This window comes from Talpa europaea, assembly GCF_964194135.1.
Source record: "Talpa europaea genome assembly, chromosome: 8".
Classification (NCBI taxonomy): domain Eukaryota; kingdom Metazoa; phylum Chordata; class Mammalia; order Eulipotyphla; family Talpidae; genus Talpa; species Talpa europaea.
The window spans coordinates 118757818-118772799 of record NC_140075.1 but is presented as its reverse complement, the minus strand read 5'-3'; the positions used below and the strand labels follow the sequence as shown (position 1 = coordinate 118772799).

The 14982-nt window shown below is 52.2% G+C and overlaps 1 protein-coding gene across 1 annotated transcript; it reads right to left on the bottom strand.

Moving 5' to 3' along the window:
- Positions 1–5810: 5810 nt before the first annotated feature.
- LOC311175737 (serpin A11-like) lies at positions 5811–13683 on the bottom strand (the record flags this gene model as incomplete). The annotated part of the gene is made up of 4 exons (XM_084240817.1): positions 5811–6014; positions 7556–7703; positions 11874–12147; positions 13041–13683. The coding sequence occupies 4 exons, from the start codon at positions 13681–13683 to the stop codon at positions 5811–5813; spliced, it is 1269 nt and encodes a 422-aa protein (XP_084096943.1).
- Positions 13684–14982: the final 1299 nt, after the last annotated feature.

Sequence of the window (14982 nt, the reverse complement as noted above, 5' to 3'; positions counted from 1 at the left end):
TTATTTTCTAATACCTTGCTGATGCTTAGAAGGGTTATTTTTATCTTCAAAAACATGGTTGGTTTGTAGTTTTTATTTGGTAATTCCAGACATTTCTTCTGGCCTGTTATTTATGCTTATTTTTTGTTGGTGTTATTTTGTCTCTTTCTATTTTAGGTTAGTTATCTTTACGTGCTAGACATTGTATTAGGAAATGTATTTGCAGGACTGCTTTCACGTCAAAGGTAATGGCATCATCCACCAAATGAAAGACTCCAGAAGTCTCGGGCCTCCTGTCCACACCGGTGCCCCAGCCCCAGCTCTGTGCACTTACCCCTTTGGTATTTTGTCTCCTGTGGCTGGAGGCTGGGGCCCTCCTAACAGAAGGCACAGGTCCTGCTGTCTACCGCCCCAATGCACTCCCCTCTCCTGTGTGTCTACACAAACCGTGGCCACCTGCTCTAGGCTGGCCTCCTGTTCAGCTGCCCAGAGGCTGCAGACCAGCCCTGGCCTGGGGATCCCAGGGACTTCTCTGACACCTGAAGGCTACAGCTTCCACAATGAGCTCTGAACCCCTGGGGGACCTTCCCTTCCAAGTTCGTCCTCCCTTGCACAACTCTGTCAGCCTCCCATGCCTAAGTGCCAGAGTCCACCTGCCTTTGCAGTTTCTCTTTTATCATTGTTCAATACTTCTTTATATTGAACTTGATTTAAGTCACAGTGTGGTTTCTGTTTCCTGGTTCAACCTAGACTGATACAAACATCAACATTCAATTAGCAGTCACTTTATTCTGTGAGGTTTAGAGGCCCGATTCCACTCACCGCAAGGATGTGGCATAGGCTGGGTCAAGCCAGGTGGTGTGACAGTTCTGGCTCCTGTCTCACCTCCCTGTGACTTCTGGGCAGCGGCAGAGGCTGTGGCCCAAGGCTTGACCCTCCACCCCCCGGGAATGGGGCTCCCATTCACTCAGTTGCTGACAGTTCTTGTTACTGACAGCTCAAAGCTTTGTTTTTCTCTAAAAACTGTTTTCTGCAAAAGGAAGCAGCCATGTCCAAAACTACAACACCTGCAGGAGGAATCCACACCAATGAAGTGTTGATGTGGGGGTGCAAACATCTGCCCCCCCACCCTCATCTGGCACATGTCCATTTCTGAGAACCCTGAGCATTTGAGGTCGCCCTGGCAGGTCCTTCTGCCCAAACCAGCTTTTCGTGCTTCTTCTTGGAGATCATTCCCCACACATTCCCCACCAAGCATGCAGGAATCTCCCCCAAATCCTGCCTGCCAGAGACAGTCTCTGAGAGTGTTTTCCCAGGAATCAGCATCACAACCATGGGTTACTGAGCCCTGTGAGCATCTGTTGTTTTACCTGTAAAGGGAGATGATAATTACAGTATGTCAGGAGGTACTGTGGGGTTGAATGAGATAATGCACGAGAGCGAGCCTGGCACAGCCCATGGAGAGCTCGTTACCACGCCCAGTCATGGGATGGAGTCAGTGTTGTCCCTGTGTACACACATCAGACAATTAAATTTTCCCAAAATCACATGAAAAGATGGAACTGGGATTTTAGAATATGTGTGTGTGTATTATATACATGTGATAGTGTACACACACACACACACACACACACACAAATTGTTTTCTGCAGAAGGAAGCAGCCATGTCCAAAGCTACACCACCTGAGGGAGGAATACATACGTCTACATCTCTCTCTCTATATATATATATTTCCCTGCTATCACTTTGTGTTGCCTCTTGTACTTTGAAGTTAACATATAAGTTTTATAAAAATTTTGTTCAGAATAAGAATAAAAAGTTCGTGGAGGAAGTTGGGCATGGAGGATGGAAACCTGCTTCTGAGGGTTATGGGAAACGTGTAACAAGCAGCCTCAAAGGGGTGGGGAGGGACCTGGGGGGCAGCATCTCTGTGGCAAAGACCTCTGTGGGGATGGAATAAAGGATGGGGAAGCACTGGAGTTTCAGGCTTCTCTGAGAGCCCGGGAACAACGGTGAAGGGCGGCCATTATGACACAGAGTGGAAAATGGAAGCATTGTACTTCTCAGAAAGTTTAATGGTTTTCAGAGTTATTTTTAACTATTTGTCAAATTCTTCGAGCTGTGGGAAAAAGCCACTGAGTTTTTGCTCTTTACACAATTTGCACGATCCACAGGCAGTTTTTCAAATTCTTTTTCCACCCAAGATAATGGAAATAATAATTCTCTTTGTACAGGACTCTCCTGAGCATCCCTGGTTGAGAGCAGAAGGAGCACAGAGTGCTAAGCAAGATGAAGAAGAAGCCGTTTAACCAGAACTGGCGAGCGGCGGGGAACAGGGGAGGGACGAGCAGAAATTTTTAGACATCATTAGTCCAGCTCACAGCAGCCACCTGGGGCACTATTGTCCCTTGGGCATGTGGTGTGGGCTGAGGTCGCTCCACTGCTCGGGACAGAGCAAGATCCCACAGGGAATCAGTGGACGCTTCCTGGCGTTTTACCTCTGCTGACCCCAAGGGCCATTAGGGAAAAGAAAGTGTCATGCGATGGAGCGTCCCCAGGCAAGGGTCAAAGGCCTGTTACCAGGTCAGAACCTCTCTTACTGGTTCTGGGTGCCACCACCTGCCACCACAGATGCAACAGAAGGGCGTTTGGTGTAGGAAAATAAAGTTATTTTAACCAGTGGGGGTCGTGGGGGGAGAGGGTGGGAGAGAGCATCCAGTTACCTCAGTGGGGCAGCGTGGAGCTGCGCTGACAGGCTCAGCCAGGAGCAGAGAGGCCTGCGTGTGCAGCCCGGACTGGGCGTCCTGGGATGGTCTCACCAAGGTCGGCCTCTGTGGGTGCTGGCAGGGGCCACCGAGGGCTGCCCTGCTGACGCCAGGACCCTCCCCATCCTGCTGGGGTGAAGGCCCGATAACCACCCTACAAGCGAGCAAGAGTGCCTATTCATGGCTCCCTCTAGAGTCTTCCCAAATGGCTGCTCAACTGTGCCCCCTTCCAGCTGCCCCCGTGCTCAGGATAGTGTGGGTGGGGTTCAGGCAAGACCCCGTGCTGGCTCCTTCTCTTCAGTTTGGGCAGTGTCTGGGTGTCAGAGGGTGACATCCTTCTGGAGAAAAATGGTGTGGTCTGTGCCCAGCCTGGGAAGCTGCACCGGCCACCCTGAGGGCCCAGGGATGGGGGGCTCAGCCAGAGGAAGATGCGCAACGAAGCACACAGCTGCCCTAAAGCACAGCCTGGGGACAGGAGAGGCTGGGGGTGCAGTGGGCACTCATGGGCAGGTCCCCCTGGAAGAGAAGGTGGCTCTCCCAGCTGAGTCATGGGGGCTCAGAGGTCACCAAATGACCTTGAGAGGAACTGGATCAAGTCGGCCAGTTCCTTTCGGCCTTCAAGCTGATTATGCATGGAGAGTGTCTAAGAGGGAGTATCTAAAGCTGTGCCCCCGAGTTATTAAAGTTTTTCACAGAGCCCTTTAAGGAGCGAGGCCGCAGGTCACTCTGGGAGTGGCGCTCTTGTCTCCTTCTTGCGCCCTGCAGCCCTTGCGCCTCCAACGCAAGGAGCCATGTTGGGATGAAAGCGTGAATGAACACGCCCGAGCTAGTGACTGAAAACCGTGACTTGTGCCCGCCGGGAGCTCAAAACGTATTTTCTACGTCGAGTTTCACTGATCTGCTGAGGTCCTTCCAAACGCGCGCTTCTGTCAGTAGGGACTTTCCACGGCTCCGCTTGGCTAGAGCCAGGCCACGCACGCGAATTCCCCATAAGGCAGAGGCAGGGACCTAGTCCTCGCCAGTAGGTGTCCCCCTGGGAAAGCGGGGTTACTGCAGCCTGTGAGTCAACCAGTGCAGGCGGAACAGCTGGGAGGACGCCTGGATGGGAGAATGAGCTCAAGCTGGAGGGAGGGTGGGGAGGGGTGGTAGGGGGAGGAGAAGAGAAGGGGGGAGCCGGGGAGGGGGGTACCCTGCTAGTGACTTGTAGCCCCCACTTTGCATACCTGCTTCCAGGGCTTGCGGTGGCTCTGGAGATTGCCCTCCTTCCTCACACTAGGTGCCCTTCTTGTACCAGCCCGAGGGGTCTTCCGGCTCTTCCAGCCAGAGAACCAGCAAGTCCTTGCGCTGCGTTGACACCGAGGGGCGCTGCTCCCCCCACGATAGGCCCTGCCCTTCTGCTCCCCCTACTTCTAAGCAGCCTCCTCTGCTTCTCCACCTCACACGTGGCCTTTAATGACTGCCCTGCCCCTTCTGGCGCTGACCCCACAATGCTCTCACAACAGCCGCGACCCCCACCCCACAGCGCAGAGAGGGCCTGGGTTGGCAGCATCTCTTCTGACTCAGGCCACACGAGGTGGACCGCCGGCCAATGAGTGGATGGTCACCCTTGAGTCACGCCAGCCCTTGCTCACCTGGCCTGGCCAAGGGCCTCCAGGGCTGGGGCTGAGTCCCTGAGATGGGGGATAGGGCAGGTACCCCAAAATCTGCTGCTTCAATCCTAGGCAAGAAGACTTTGGGGACTTAAAATAACTTGGTTACTCTGTGTAATGAAATGGTGAGAAGATGGAGTATTTCACAGAGAACTGGAATCCAGCAGAAGAGTCCAATTAAAATTCTAATACTCAATATTAAAGTAGCTGATATTAAGAATACGACAGATTTGTGTCACAACAGGCCACGCACAGTAAAAGAGAATCAAAGTGTGAGAGGAAGTGGAAAATATAATATTTACTTGCTTTGTTAACTGTCTGTCTCCCCCACTAGAATGTCGGCCCATCGAGGAAAGGGCTTTTGTTCACTGCTCTAGTCCCAGTGCCCCAACAGTGCCCGGCACATAGTAGGTATGCAGAAAACCTGTGTTGAAGCCATGACTGTGTGCGCCCACTAGCCCCGTGTAGGCCCTGGTGGTGGCCATGCGCGCCTGGCTGTATTCATTCAGGACTCATTTCCCTGCAAGTCTGAGCCCCAAGAGAATGAGACCCATGTCTGCCAGGTTCCCACTTCCCTCTCAGAACCTTCCAGAAAGGCTGACCCATTGTAAGATGTCCTGTTCGTGAACCTCTTCCTTTAAGATCCCCTACTTGAATGGCCCCAGGAAAATCAGTCCCTTGTTTCTGCAGGAGCCAGCTGCCCTGTGGGAGCCAGCTGGCAGAGCTTCAAGCTTTTGACTAGTCAGCTCTTAGTTTTTTTTGCTATTAGTCAGCTCTTAGTTCAAATTTGCATGGGAAGCTACTGTTAGCAGGTTGCCCAGCATGGGGCGACCTCCTGGGGTTCCATCCCTTCCAATAAGAGAGGTGGTGTCCACTGCAGCAACAGGCAGCAGGCAGAGGCAGGCAGAGTGCACTGGCCCATCCTCATGCCCTCTATGCATGGAGCGTGCCCCCTCTTCGCAAGGAGACCTAGCCCTGATGTCTGGGCAGCGACGCTTCTGCAACCTCACCAGGCTCTCTGCCCAGATGTCCACAGAGAAGGGGAGACTCCTGTTCCTCCTGATGACCCTTGTGCCTTTTATTGTGACTCACACCCAAGGGACACTCCGGAGAGACCCTCAGTGGTGGCAGCTGTCCCCATGAGGCCCTGATGTGGGGCTGCCCTCACACCCACCTCTCCAGCCACAGTTGGCACCAGAATCAAGGGTAGCAGGAAGCACATGGCCAGAGCTGCTGCGGAGACAGCCCTTCCTCGCAAGCATCACTCCTCGTGGTCACCAACCCAGGGTCGACTTTATTAGGCTTTGCACAATGCCTCATGGGCTTTACACTACAGCAGCCTCACCAGTGGGCTGGTGCTGGCCTTTCTGGTGGAGCCAGGGAGAACAGACAACCCCGGCAGGGTTGACATCTCCATCACCCTGCGGCAGGGTTGACCACTTTTCCCATGAAGAGTAGGCTCTGGGTGGTCGCCTCCCAAAGGAGCACCAGGAAAGGCCTGTTGAAATGGGCCTGCGGGGCCGACATTGTGTTCAGAGACCCAGGCTGGGAAAGGAGGCCGGAGGCAGCCCCTGCCTCGGTTCCCCGCTCACTCATGTCCACCGTGGCCTTGTGGGTCACCTGGGTGGAGAGAAGAAGGGGCAGAGACAGCATCAGTTCTGGCAGCTTCCGCAGCGCGGTCCCCTCCCGAGCTCTGGGGCAATAGAAGGGAGGCGCTGCTCAGGCCCCGCTGCGCCTGCCTCCCAAGACACGACTGCAGACTCGACTTCATTTCCTGGCCTCCCCCATCCTCGCCTGCCCTGCCACATCCCGGGTGTCCACCCTGGAGCTTTCTGTTTGAGTTCGACGACATCCGGGAGCGCTCGCCGAGCGCCCTGAGCGCGTGAACCAGGCCCGAGGGCCATTTTCTGTTACAAGCTGCACGTGTCCTTTCTCAGTCTTGGTTTCCTCGTCTTTAAAACAGCTTGTGAGCCTCAGTCCACAGTTTCCAGAAGAGCTCGGCAGAGCCAGGGTGTCCGCTGTGCCAGCCCCGCCCAGCCCAGGAGAATTCGTTATATTAAAACCTCATTTCCTGCAACTTCTTAGGAAGAAAAGACTCAGAGCCTTCAAAAATAAGATGGAAAACACCGGCCTTGGGGAATCCCTTTTGCTTCTAGAAAGCACCGTGAAAAGGTAAATCTACCATCTATGGCTACTGTGAAAGGAACACTTTAAAAGGCTTAATTATTTATTTTCCTTCTTCTTTCTCCTTTCCAGCGAGGGCGCGCACACGTGTACACACTCCACTCACGTACACACGTGTCCCTATCACCGCGTCCCTATTCCCTCGGCTGGTCTCCCCCAAATCAGACAGAAGACCTTCCTTAGGGAAGGGCCCGGCGTGGCAGTGGCTGCGCCCCAACAGGGCAGGCAGCGTCTTAGCTCGTCTCCCTCCTGTGCAAAATTGCATTATCACTCCCAAAGGTAAGTCTCCCTGTCTGGCAGAGGGTTTGCCACCCTCACCCAGGCCCCCTGACTTACAGGGCCCCCCTCGGAGAGAACACAGCCCCACCCCCCCCGCTGGTCCTGGATGTGGGGTTCTCATTAGCCACGGGCTTGTGAGCACGTGAGGGAGGGTGCAATGTCCCTGCGCGTTCCTCTTGCTCTAGTCTCACAGCTACGAGAGTGGAATGTTCCCAAAGGGGCTTCTCCTTCACCCACGTCCTGGAGGAAGAAGACACCGAGCAGATCTGTAGCCAGACTGCAGAGACACCCCTGGCGTGAAACTCAACAGGAAGAAACCTTGGCTCTGCTGAGCACTGAGATCGGGGCGCTGTGTTATTCCAGCAGCTGGGGGGCACACAGCGCCTTCCTGCCCCACTGGCCTCCACTCCACAGCAGAGGTGGCGGCGCGGCTCTGCCTGCCCCGGAAAGAGGCATAAGGGGTGAGAGCAAAGCTAGCCCCACGTCCCAGAAACCTGGCCCCCCATCTGCTCCTGCTTTCTTCGGAGCTCTGTTCCTGCCCCGCAGGACTTATCAGGGAGGTGGGAGGGGAGCTGCCCATGAAAAGAAGCCTTGAAGGTTGAGGAGACAGCAAGGAAGACTGTGGCAAAAGAGAAACCCCCGACACACCCACATTCAGCACCCTCGCCCCTCCCCCACACCCACATTTACCCTCTTACCCTGGAGACGGTTTGGTTGAGCTGCCCAGTGATTCCCCACCAGCCAGCGTCTAAGGTGAACGTGCTGGTGAGGCCGATGTGGGGAAGGAGCTCTTCCAGGTTATATGTTCCGGAAATGGAAAACCTCGGCAGGTGCAAATCCAGCAGGCTGGAGAGAGTCAGACAGGGGATGGCGCTGTCACACGCTGGCCCAGCCCCTCCTCTGCTGGCAGCCTGAGCTTTGGGAGGAGAAGCGTTTCCCAGAGTGAGGACCGACCTGCCATGCTGGAATATTACATGCCCCAGAGCCGCCTCCTCACACCTCACAGGGTGTCTAGTGCCTGGATCTGACCCTTTCTGGCCTCATTTATGGAGGGCTCTCCAGCTGCCTCTCACTGGGCTGGGTTTTCCCAAGGTCGAGTCCACATGCTGACCGCGTCAGGTAACCGTGGTGACCCGTTCCCGACTCGTATTCCACCCAGAAGCAAGTTCTATGGACTCACCTTCTGCTGAATCGCACACGCATCGACCAGCAGCCCCCATCCACACCAGCAGCGCCCCTCACCTGGCTGAGCTCCAGGGGCCACTGTGAGGACCAGGGTGATGGTGCGGATAAGGCTTGGGGCAAAAATTCAACCAGTAACTCTCCCTCCCACCCACGGTGAGCTCCACGGTTAAGCCACCACTTTCCCTAGGCTAAGTTAACAGGGTTCTTTCGGCCCAGAGTAAATCTGGTCTTTTCTTCCTGAGCTGCTTTTTCTTAATTATTGTTTGGCGATTGCCAGGGCACCTGCAAACGTGGCTACTGAACAGCCGGCTTGGAAGTTTCTGTACCAAGTGAATTCCCCCTAGAGACCGTATTGGGAGCCGCACTACTCATGTCGTCTGACAAAAGTCCGGGCATGGGGCAGATTTCTGAAAAATCAGGAATCTCGTCAGCTGACTCCAAGATTCTCCTCTTCTGTTTATGGCTAGTTTCTACCATTGCTAAAATACGCATTTAAAAGTAAAACTGCAAATACTGATCAATCACTGAATAACCAATTTGATGACAAATGGCACTGCATGATACAAATATTACATTTTTCATAAAATTAGTGGTCCTCTGCCAAAAAGGCAGCAATTCAACATTTGGCTTTACATTAACCAGTGAAAAAACTTCTGGAAACAAAAGGTTGTAAACATCTATCGGCCAAGTCTTTGATATAGAGATGTGGTCTCTTGAGCAAGAGCTCATTGGAGAAAGAAATTCCTTGACTTTAAAGTTAAAGATAACAGTTGGGTGGCAGAGGCCAAGCCGGGCTCCAAGTATAAGAAAATTCCTGATAAACCAGGAGACGCCATAGTTGACTCCTGCTAAATTCTTCCTGTTTGTTTAGGGCTAATTCCCTAGGATGTGACAATTGGTATGGTAGCTGTTAGAGTGTGCATTCAAGACTAAGTCAACAGCAGTTTTGTGAATGGTTGAGCTAGTAACCACGGCAGCACAAATAACGCACTCGGAAATGGTCAATGTTACAACTACTGATATGTCACATATGGACCATTTGTGAGAATCAAAGGCTATAACCATCTCCGCCCCTGCCCCTGATAAAATATTTGTAGTCCTTTAGAACAACAACCAGCAGCCTTATGGAAGAGGAAATTGCCCCTTGATCTTATAGTTAAATGCGGAATCTAGGCTGACTAGATAAAGTAGAGGAGTAAATAGGTAGAAAACTCTTTGTTTAGATCAGGAGACTTCCTCCCTTCATTGAGAGTTGGGGGCCAGGGAAGAGTCAGTGCGGCTTGCCTGGCATGAACGCCCTCCAGGCCCTTGGTTCCTTAATATCAAATCAATATTAAAACAATATACTCTAGATGATGATTTCTATATAAAAGCCTTCTGTTTTTTACTTTAATCAATTAGTTATATGTTAGTCTAAACTTTATAGGTTAGTTAGAAATCATCTCTTTGTCTCCCTTCCCCCAGGTAACTTCCTGCCCTTTGTTTCCCTCAGCCCTTAGTTAACTGTTCACCATGGCAAGCTTAGAAATGTTAGCTGCAGACACATAGGCTTTTTTGCTAGTGATACAATAACTGTTGGATTGTTTAAAGTAAATAACTATTTTAAAAACATTTGTTTAGCAACTGTGCCTTCTTTAAGACCAAGAATAATAAATGTTACACCTCTGCCTGAAGGCCAACAGACCCTTGGCTGCTCCTGAAAAAGAACATGTGATTATTATCTTCCTACCTTAAGCTTGTGCACTCACAGTTTGCTTAGTATAAATAAAGGGCTGCTGAGACCCTCAGCAGGATGATGTCAGCACCTGATCAAGTGTCTGCGTCTCCTCATTCCCCTTCCCCCTCCCTTACTATTTCTCTACAATTGCTCCGACGCCTTCCCATCCTTCAGGAACCCCTGACACCCAGACTGCTGCGGCTGGCTCACAACAAGACCGAATTCAGGCTGTGGCATCACTGCCAGTTTAACTCCTGGGGTACCTGAGGGTCCAGATGGCCCACCCACCAAGTTCCCCACGGCAGTGGAGGCCAGGAGGGGAGTTTGAGTAGAGGCTAGTTGAGGGGTATCTGGTAGGGAACCCAGTAGATGTTCCACCAGTGCCCATGAGGACATAGATGATGGCCAGGAGACACGGTTCCCCAGGAAGCCACAGCTGAACGGAGGGAGCCTGACATTCCCCGTCAGGCCCATGAAAATGCCGTCACGTCATGTGGCCCCTGAAACTACACCTCAGGCAAATAAAAAGATCAAACAGATGCTGCTATGATGTGAGATTAAATACAGTAACATAAGATATTAGATTATATTTCTCTGGTATGAGAAATAGCCAAAAGGAGCATAGGAATTTAGAAAAGTAACTTGGGGATGGTTTTGCTCTTAGAAGGTCAAAATGAGAAGTCAAACAAGATCCTTCTTTTGGGAAAATCTCCTGGTCTAGAAAATTCTATGGTACTTCCTCCCGTGATGGGGGACGGACAGGCTCACCCCAAGGGAGCCTGAGACTGTGGACCAGCAATGGGTAGGGCTGTGCAGGTTCATTGACCCCAGGGATATGCTTGTAAATCCTGGCCTCCAACCTTGACCTGCCTCTCTTTTATTTGGCGCTTGAATCTCTGCCCAAACACTCAACACCCTTCTCCACTCTGGCAGCTCAGCGCGGCTGGGGTGCTGACAGAAGACGCCACGGCATGGTGTTGGGTGAAAGGTGGTCATCAAGAGGTTTTCCTACATCCCCTTCCTGCAAGTTTGCCTGGGGTCTGTGACGCTCTGGCTAATAAAATATGGCCGGAGTGACATGTGCTAGTTTCTGAGCCTGTGGCTTCAGAGAGCAGGAGCTTTCCCTTCCTGTCTTTGGAAACACTCTTCCCTGCAGGCTTGGCCTGTGTGAAAATATCGATGATGCGGAGTTGCTGAGTAAAAGCCCGAGCTAGCCTCGTGCAGAAGCTGCGTGGAGAGATGCCTGTTTAGCCTTTGTCTGAGCCAGCCGCCCGGCCTAAAAGCCAGAGCTGCAAGCAGAGGTGCCTTCGATACCCCAGCACCATCTGACTCAGGAACACCCCAAGTGAAAACCGCCCAGCCGAGCCCAGTCCACCCATAGAACCAAGAGAGATAATAATAAATGAGTTTTTCAAGGCATTCCATTAGGGGGTGGTCTGTTACCCAGCAAGAGGTACTTTGCATGCAGATTTCATTCCAGAGAACCCCATAAAGAAAGATACATCCCAGGACAGATTAAATTGTGAAGGAGCTATATAGGCTACCAGAAAAGGTTTAAAGGACTCCAGGAAAATCACAAACCAAAAAACAAGTGCGATGAAAAGGGGGTAGGACAGAAATCACATGAAACCAACATCTTCATTTCCAGAAGGTTCTTTGTGGTACTCAATTTGAGAAATGTTTTAATTAAAAAAGAGGTACTTTTTAAAAATATGCACTATTTTGTGCAAGTCATACTTATTATTCATTGTCCTTGATCTGATTTTTTGCTTACACTTAACTACCATTGGTAGCAAATTAGCATTTGGAGAAAGGGAGACAGGAGGTTGGGACAGAAGACGTGCAGGAAGGGGTGGAGGATTCGTGCCCTTTAGCTGAGTGGTGTGAATGAGCTCCATGAATCCCCCAAGTAACCCAACATGGAAGTTATTCAGGCCTCCTTTGACATTTGAAGAAATCCAAGGTCAAGAAGTCAAGAAAATTGTCCAGGACCACATCTTTAGAAGACAGTGTGACGCGCCAAGCCTGCGGGGTGGGCTCTTGCAGTGAGAATTGGCCAAGACCTGCTCGGGTTCTTGAACAAGGTCTGCTGGAATCCTTCCCCCGACACGTACCTGGGCAGGAGCAACGGGCCCCATTTTCTCAGGGTCTCGGGCTGCAGAGCCGCCTCCACTTGCTCCATTTTACCCGGGTCGGGGAGTATCAGCAGGGCCAGGGCGTTTCCGCTGTATTCGATCTGGAGGACGGTGCAAGCCACCTCGGGGTCATAGAGGAACCTGTGCATTTCCTTCTGGTGCATCATGGGGAAGCGGAAAGAGGTTCTCTCGTCCACAAAGAAGTTCCCTTGCTTCTGGGTCTGGTAGCGATTGAAAGGATGCTTCCACTTGGCTTAGGACACAAACCCCACGAAACCATGAGAACACACCCCAGGAGAGAACTCTGGGCAGATGCGCGAAAGGCCACGCTGGCTTGGTGCTTCGTGGGCAGATGAGGTAAAGAAATGGCCTGGCTATGGACTCAGGGGGCCAGGATGTGGGCCTGGCTCAGCCACTGGAGCAAGTGGCCCCGAAGGGTCTATGACTTTGTTCCACTTCAGAGCAACTGAGTTTTCGATGGGCTAAAAGGTGTTTCATCTACTAAGCGCCTTATTTTAAATCGTCACAAAAATTGATACCAAAAAAGTATTCTGCTTTCCATATCAGAGATGAGGAACTGAGTCTCCCCGATATTATGGGTACTTTTCCAATTTGGAAAGCCAATGATTGGGGCCTCCTCAGGCCCCAATCCAAGCTCAGGCACTTGGAAAATACTGAGTGGACTCCCTTGGGCAAGCTGCCTCTTGACAACAGCCAACTTCTACAGAAAAGCTCCAGAGCCCCTCCACCTCCCACCTCCTCATATTCTAACTGGACAGGGAGAATGGATTCAGGGAATGAAATATAACATATAACGCAAAAGTCCAGTAAGAAATAGCTAGAAATGCAGAATGCAGTGGCCACAGTCTTGTCTGCTTGTTAGTATCTTCTCTCTCCCTGCGTGTAATCTCTGCTCACCCCTACCTCCTGGTCTGGCCTGCCAGAGGCATCAGCCTTGGTGATGGGGTCACCGGCTCATCCTCCCCTGTGCTCACGCCTGGTCAGTAACGGAGCACTGCTGATCCTGTCCCCAAAGCCGATCCCCACAGTCCCCTAGACAAAGGCACGCCAAGAGCCTCCTCCTTTGTTTCTCCTCTCCCCGACCTGTAGAAGGGGTGGCAAGAATTCTGCCTGAGCTGGCCTCACCTTTGAAGAAGATGTAGTTCAAGAGAACCAGGAGCGTGTCGGGGGTGACGCCCCGGAGGCAGTCCACCACGCGCCCGTAGGTCTGCTTCCGCACGTAGTCGCTCATCTGCCTGCCCGTGGAGGCCGCGTCCGTGAAGTTGGCCGAGAAGGCCAAAGCCCCGTACAGGTCCCTGATGGCGTCCAGGAAGCGCCGCCGCGGCTGCAGCTGCTTGTCCAGGAACAGGGAGGTGCCCACCTTCAGCTCAAGTTTGGGGCTGGGCAGGTCCAGGGTATGGATGAGGCTCTGGAAGCCCCTGTGGATGTCGGCCTCTGGGGTCTCCGTGAGGTTGAAGCCGAGGCCTTCCAGGATCTGGGTCTGGGTGTCGGCTTGGGCCCCCAGGGAGAGCAGGGCCAGGGAGGTTGAGATGCTCACAGGGGAGAAGAAGATGTTGCCTGTGGTGGCCGCTGCCAGCTGCTTGTACAAACGCAGGGCGAAGTTAGTAATGACGGGTGTGATTTTGTGGTAGGCAGGGGCTGGATCTGAGAGCCGAACACTGGGCGCTTGAGGCACCCCTAGACTCTTGTCCTCTAGGGCAGAAAAGGGTTGACAATGAACAGTGGCCAGGAGCCCCGCTCCCAGCAGCCACAGCCACGCCAGCTCCATGCTCTGAAAACAAGATGTTGAACACGTCACCTTCTTCGTCAACAATGTCATGGCTCCCCAGCTGGACCCGGCGAGCCCCCCATCCAAACTGCACCCTCCTGAAATGTCAAAGCATTTTCCTGCTTTGCATGTTTATAAGCCTATCAGGGTCTGTTGGGTAAAGGACTCTGTATTCAAGGGCTGTAAAGGCCTCTGGGGTCTATTGTCCCTTACTTTCTAGAAGCATGGACTGCAGCTCCCCCCAGGTGAGCACCCCCCACCCCTTGAGCCCCGGGTGTGGGGTCTCTCTGGCCTGGCCAGTGCCCTCCTCTCCTCCTCTACTTTTTAGGGACCCACACACGCATCCTGATGCCTTTGTAGAGCAAACACCCCCACATTGCCACTCAAACCCTTCAGCTTGATGTCCTGCTCCCTTCAAAACTGACCCTTCCATGGTGCTTTCAATCTCTCTTGTTCACCTGTCCTGACGCTGTTATATGTCAATCAGTACCTTTATTTTTTTATTTTTTATTTATTAATTTTTTTTGTGGGACCCTCACCGGTGGCCGGGGAACGAACCAGCGCTGCAGAGGCTGCGGGCAGCCTCGCAGCCCAGCGCTCAACCGCTGCGCCACTGGGGAGGCCCTAATCAGTACCTTTATCACGTTTGTCCAAGCCAATGGCTTGGATCAATTTTAGTGTCAAAGTCGGGAGGGAGAGGTCATATTTTTGTAAAGGGCTTATAGTGCCTGGCGCCCTAAATACCCCGCCAAGCCCCAAAGGGCAGTCGTAGGGAGGGAGGAATGTAGCCTTATTATCAATTATGTTGAAACTCGTTTGCTGAGCAAAGTACTGCAGGGCAGTTTCCCAAGGTCGTTCAATGAGTTCTAAACTGTCAGTTTCTTTTTTTTTTTTTTTAAAGATTTATTTTTATACAAGAACTGGGGTACAGGCCAGAGATGTGGGGGGTGAGAGGATTCACCAGAGACAGAGCAGGGAACCGAACAGGCAGCCGGACCGAAGTACACTGCTGAGGGGAGCAGCCGGCGTGTCAGAGTTTCTTTTGACGGAGATTTAGAAGCAGCAGAGCAATTTAAAAATTGGTCTGCCCCGGGCAGGGTGGTGGGGCGGGGAGAGGGGAAATAAGAACTGCACTGATGACAAAGCTAATTCCTGCTCTTTATTCTTTATATCCTATCGGGCTCTTCACCAGAGAAACCCCAGACCTCCAGAAGGATCTATTCCCAAAGGGGACTGAATTGCAAGTCGGAAGCTGCTTTGGAGTCAAGACTCTGCAGGAATCACGGGGTTAAGGTGAGC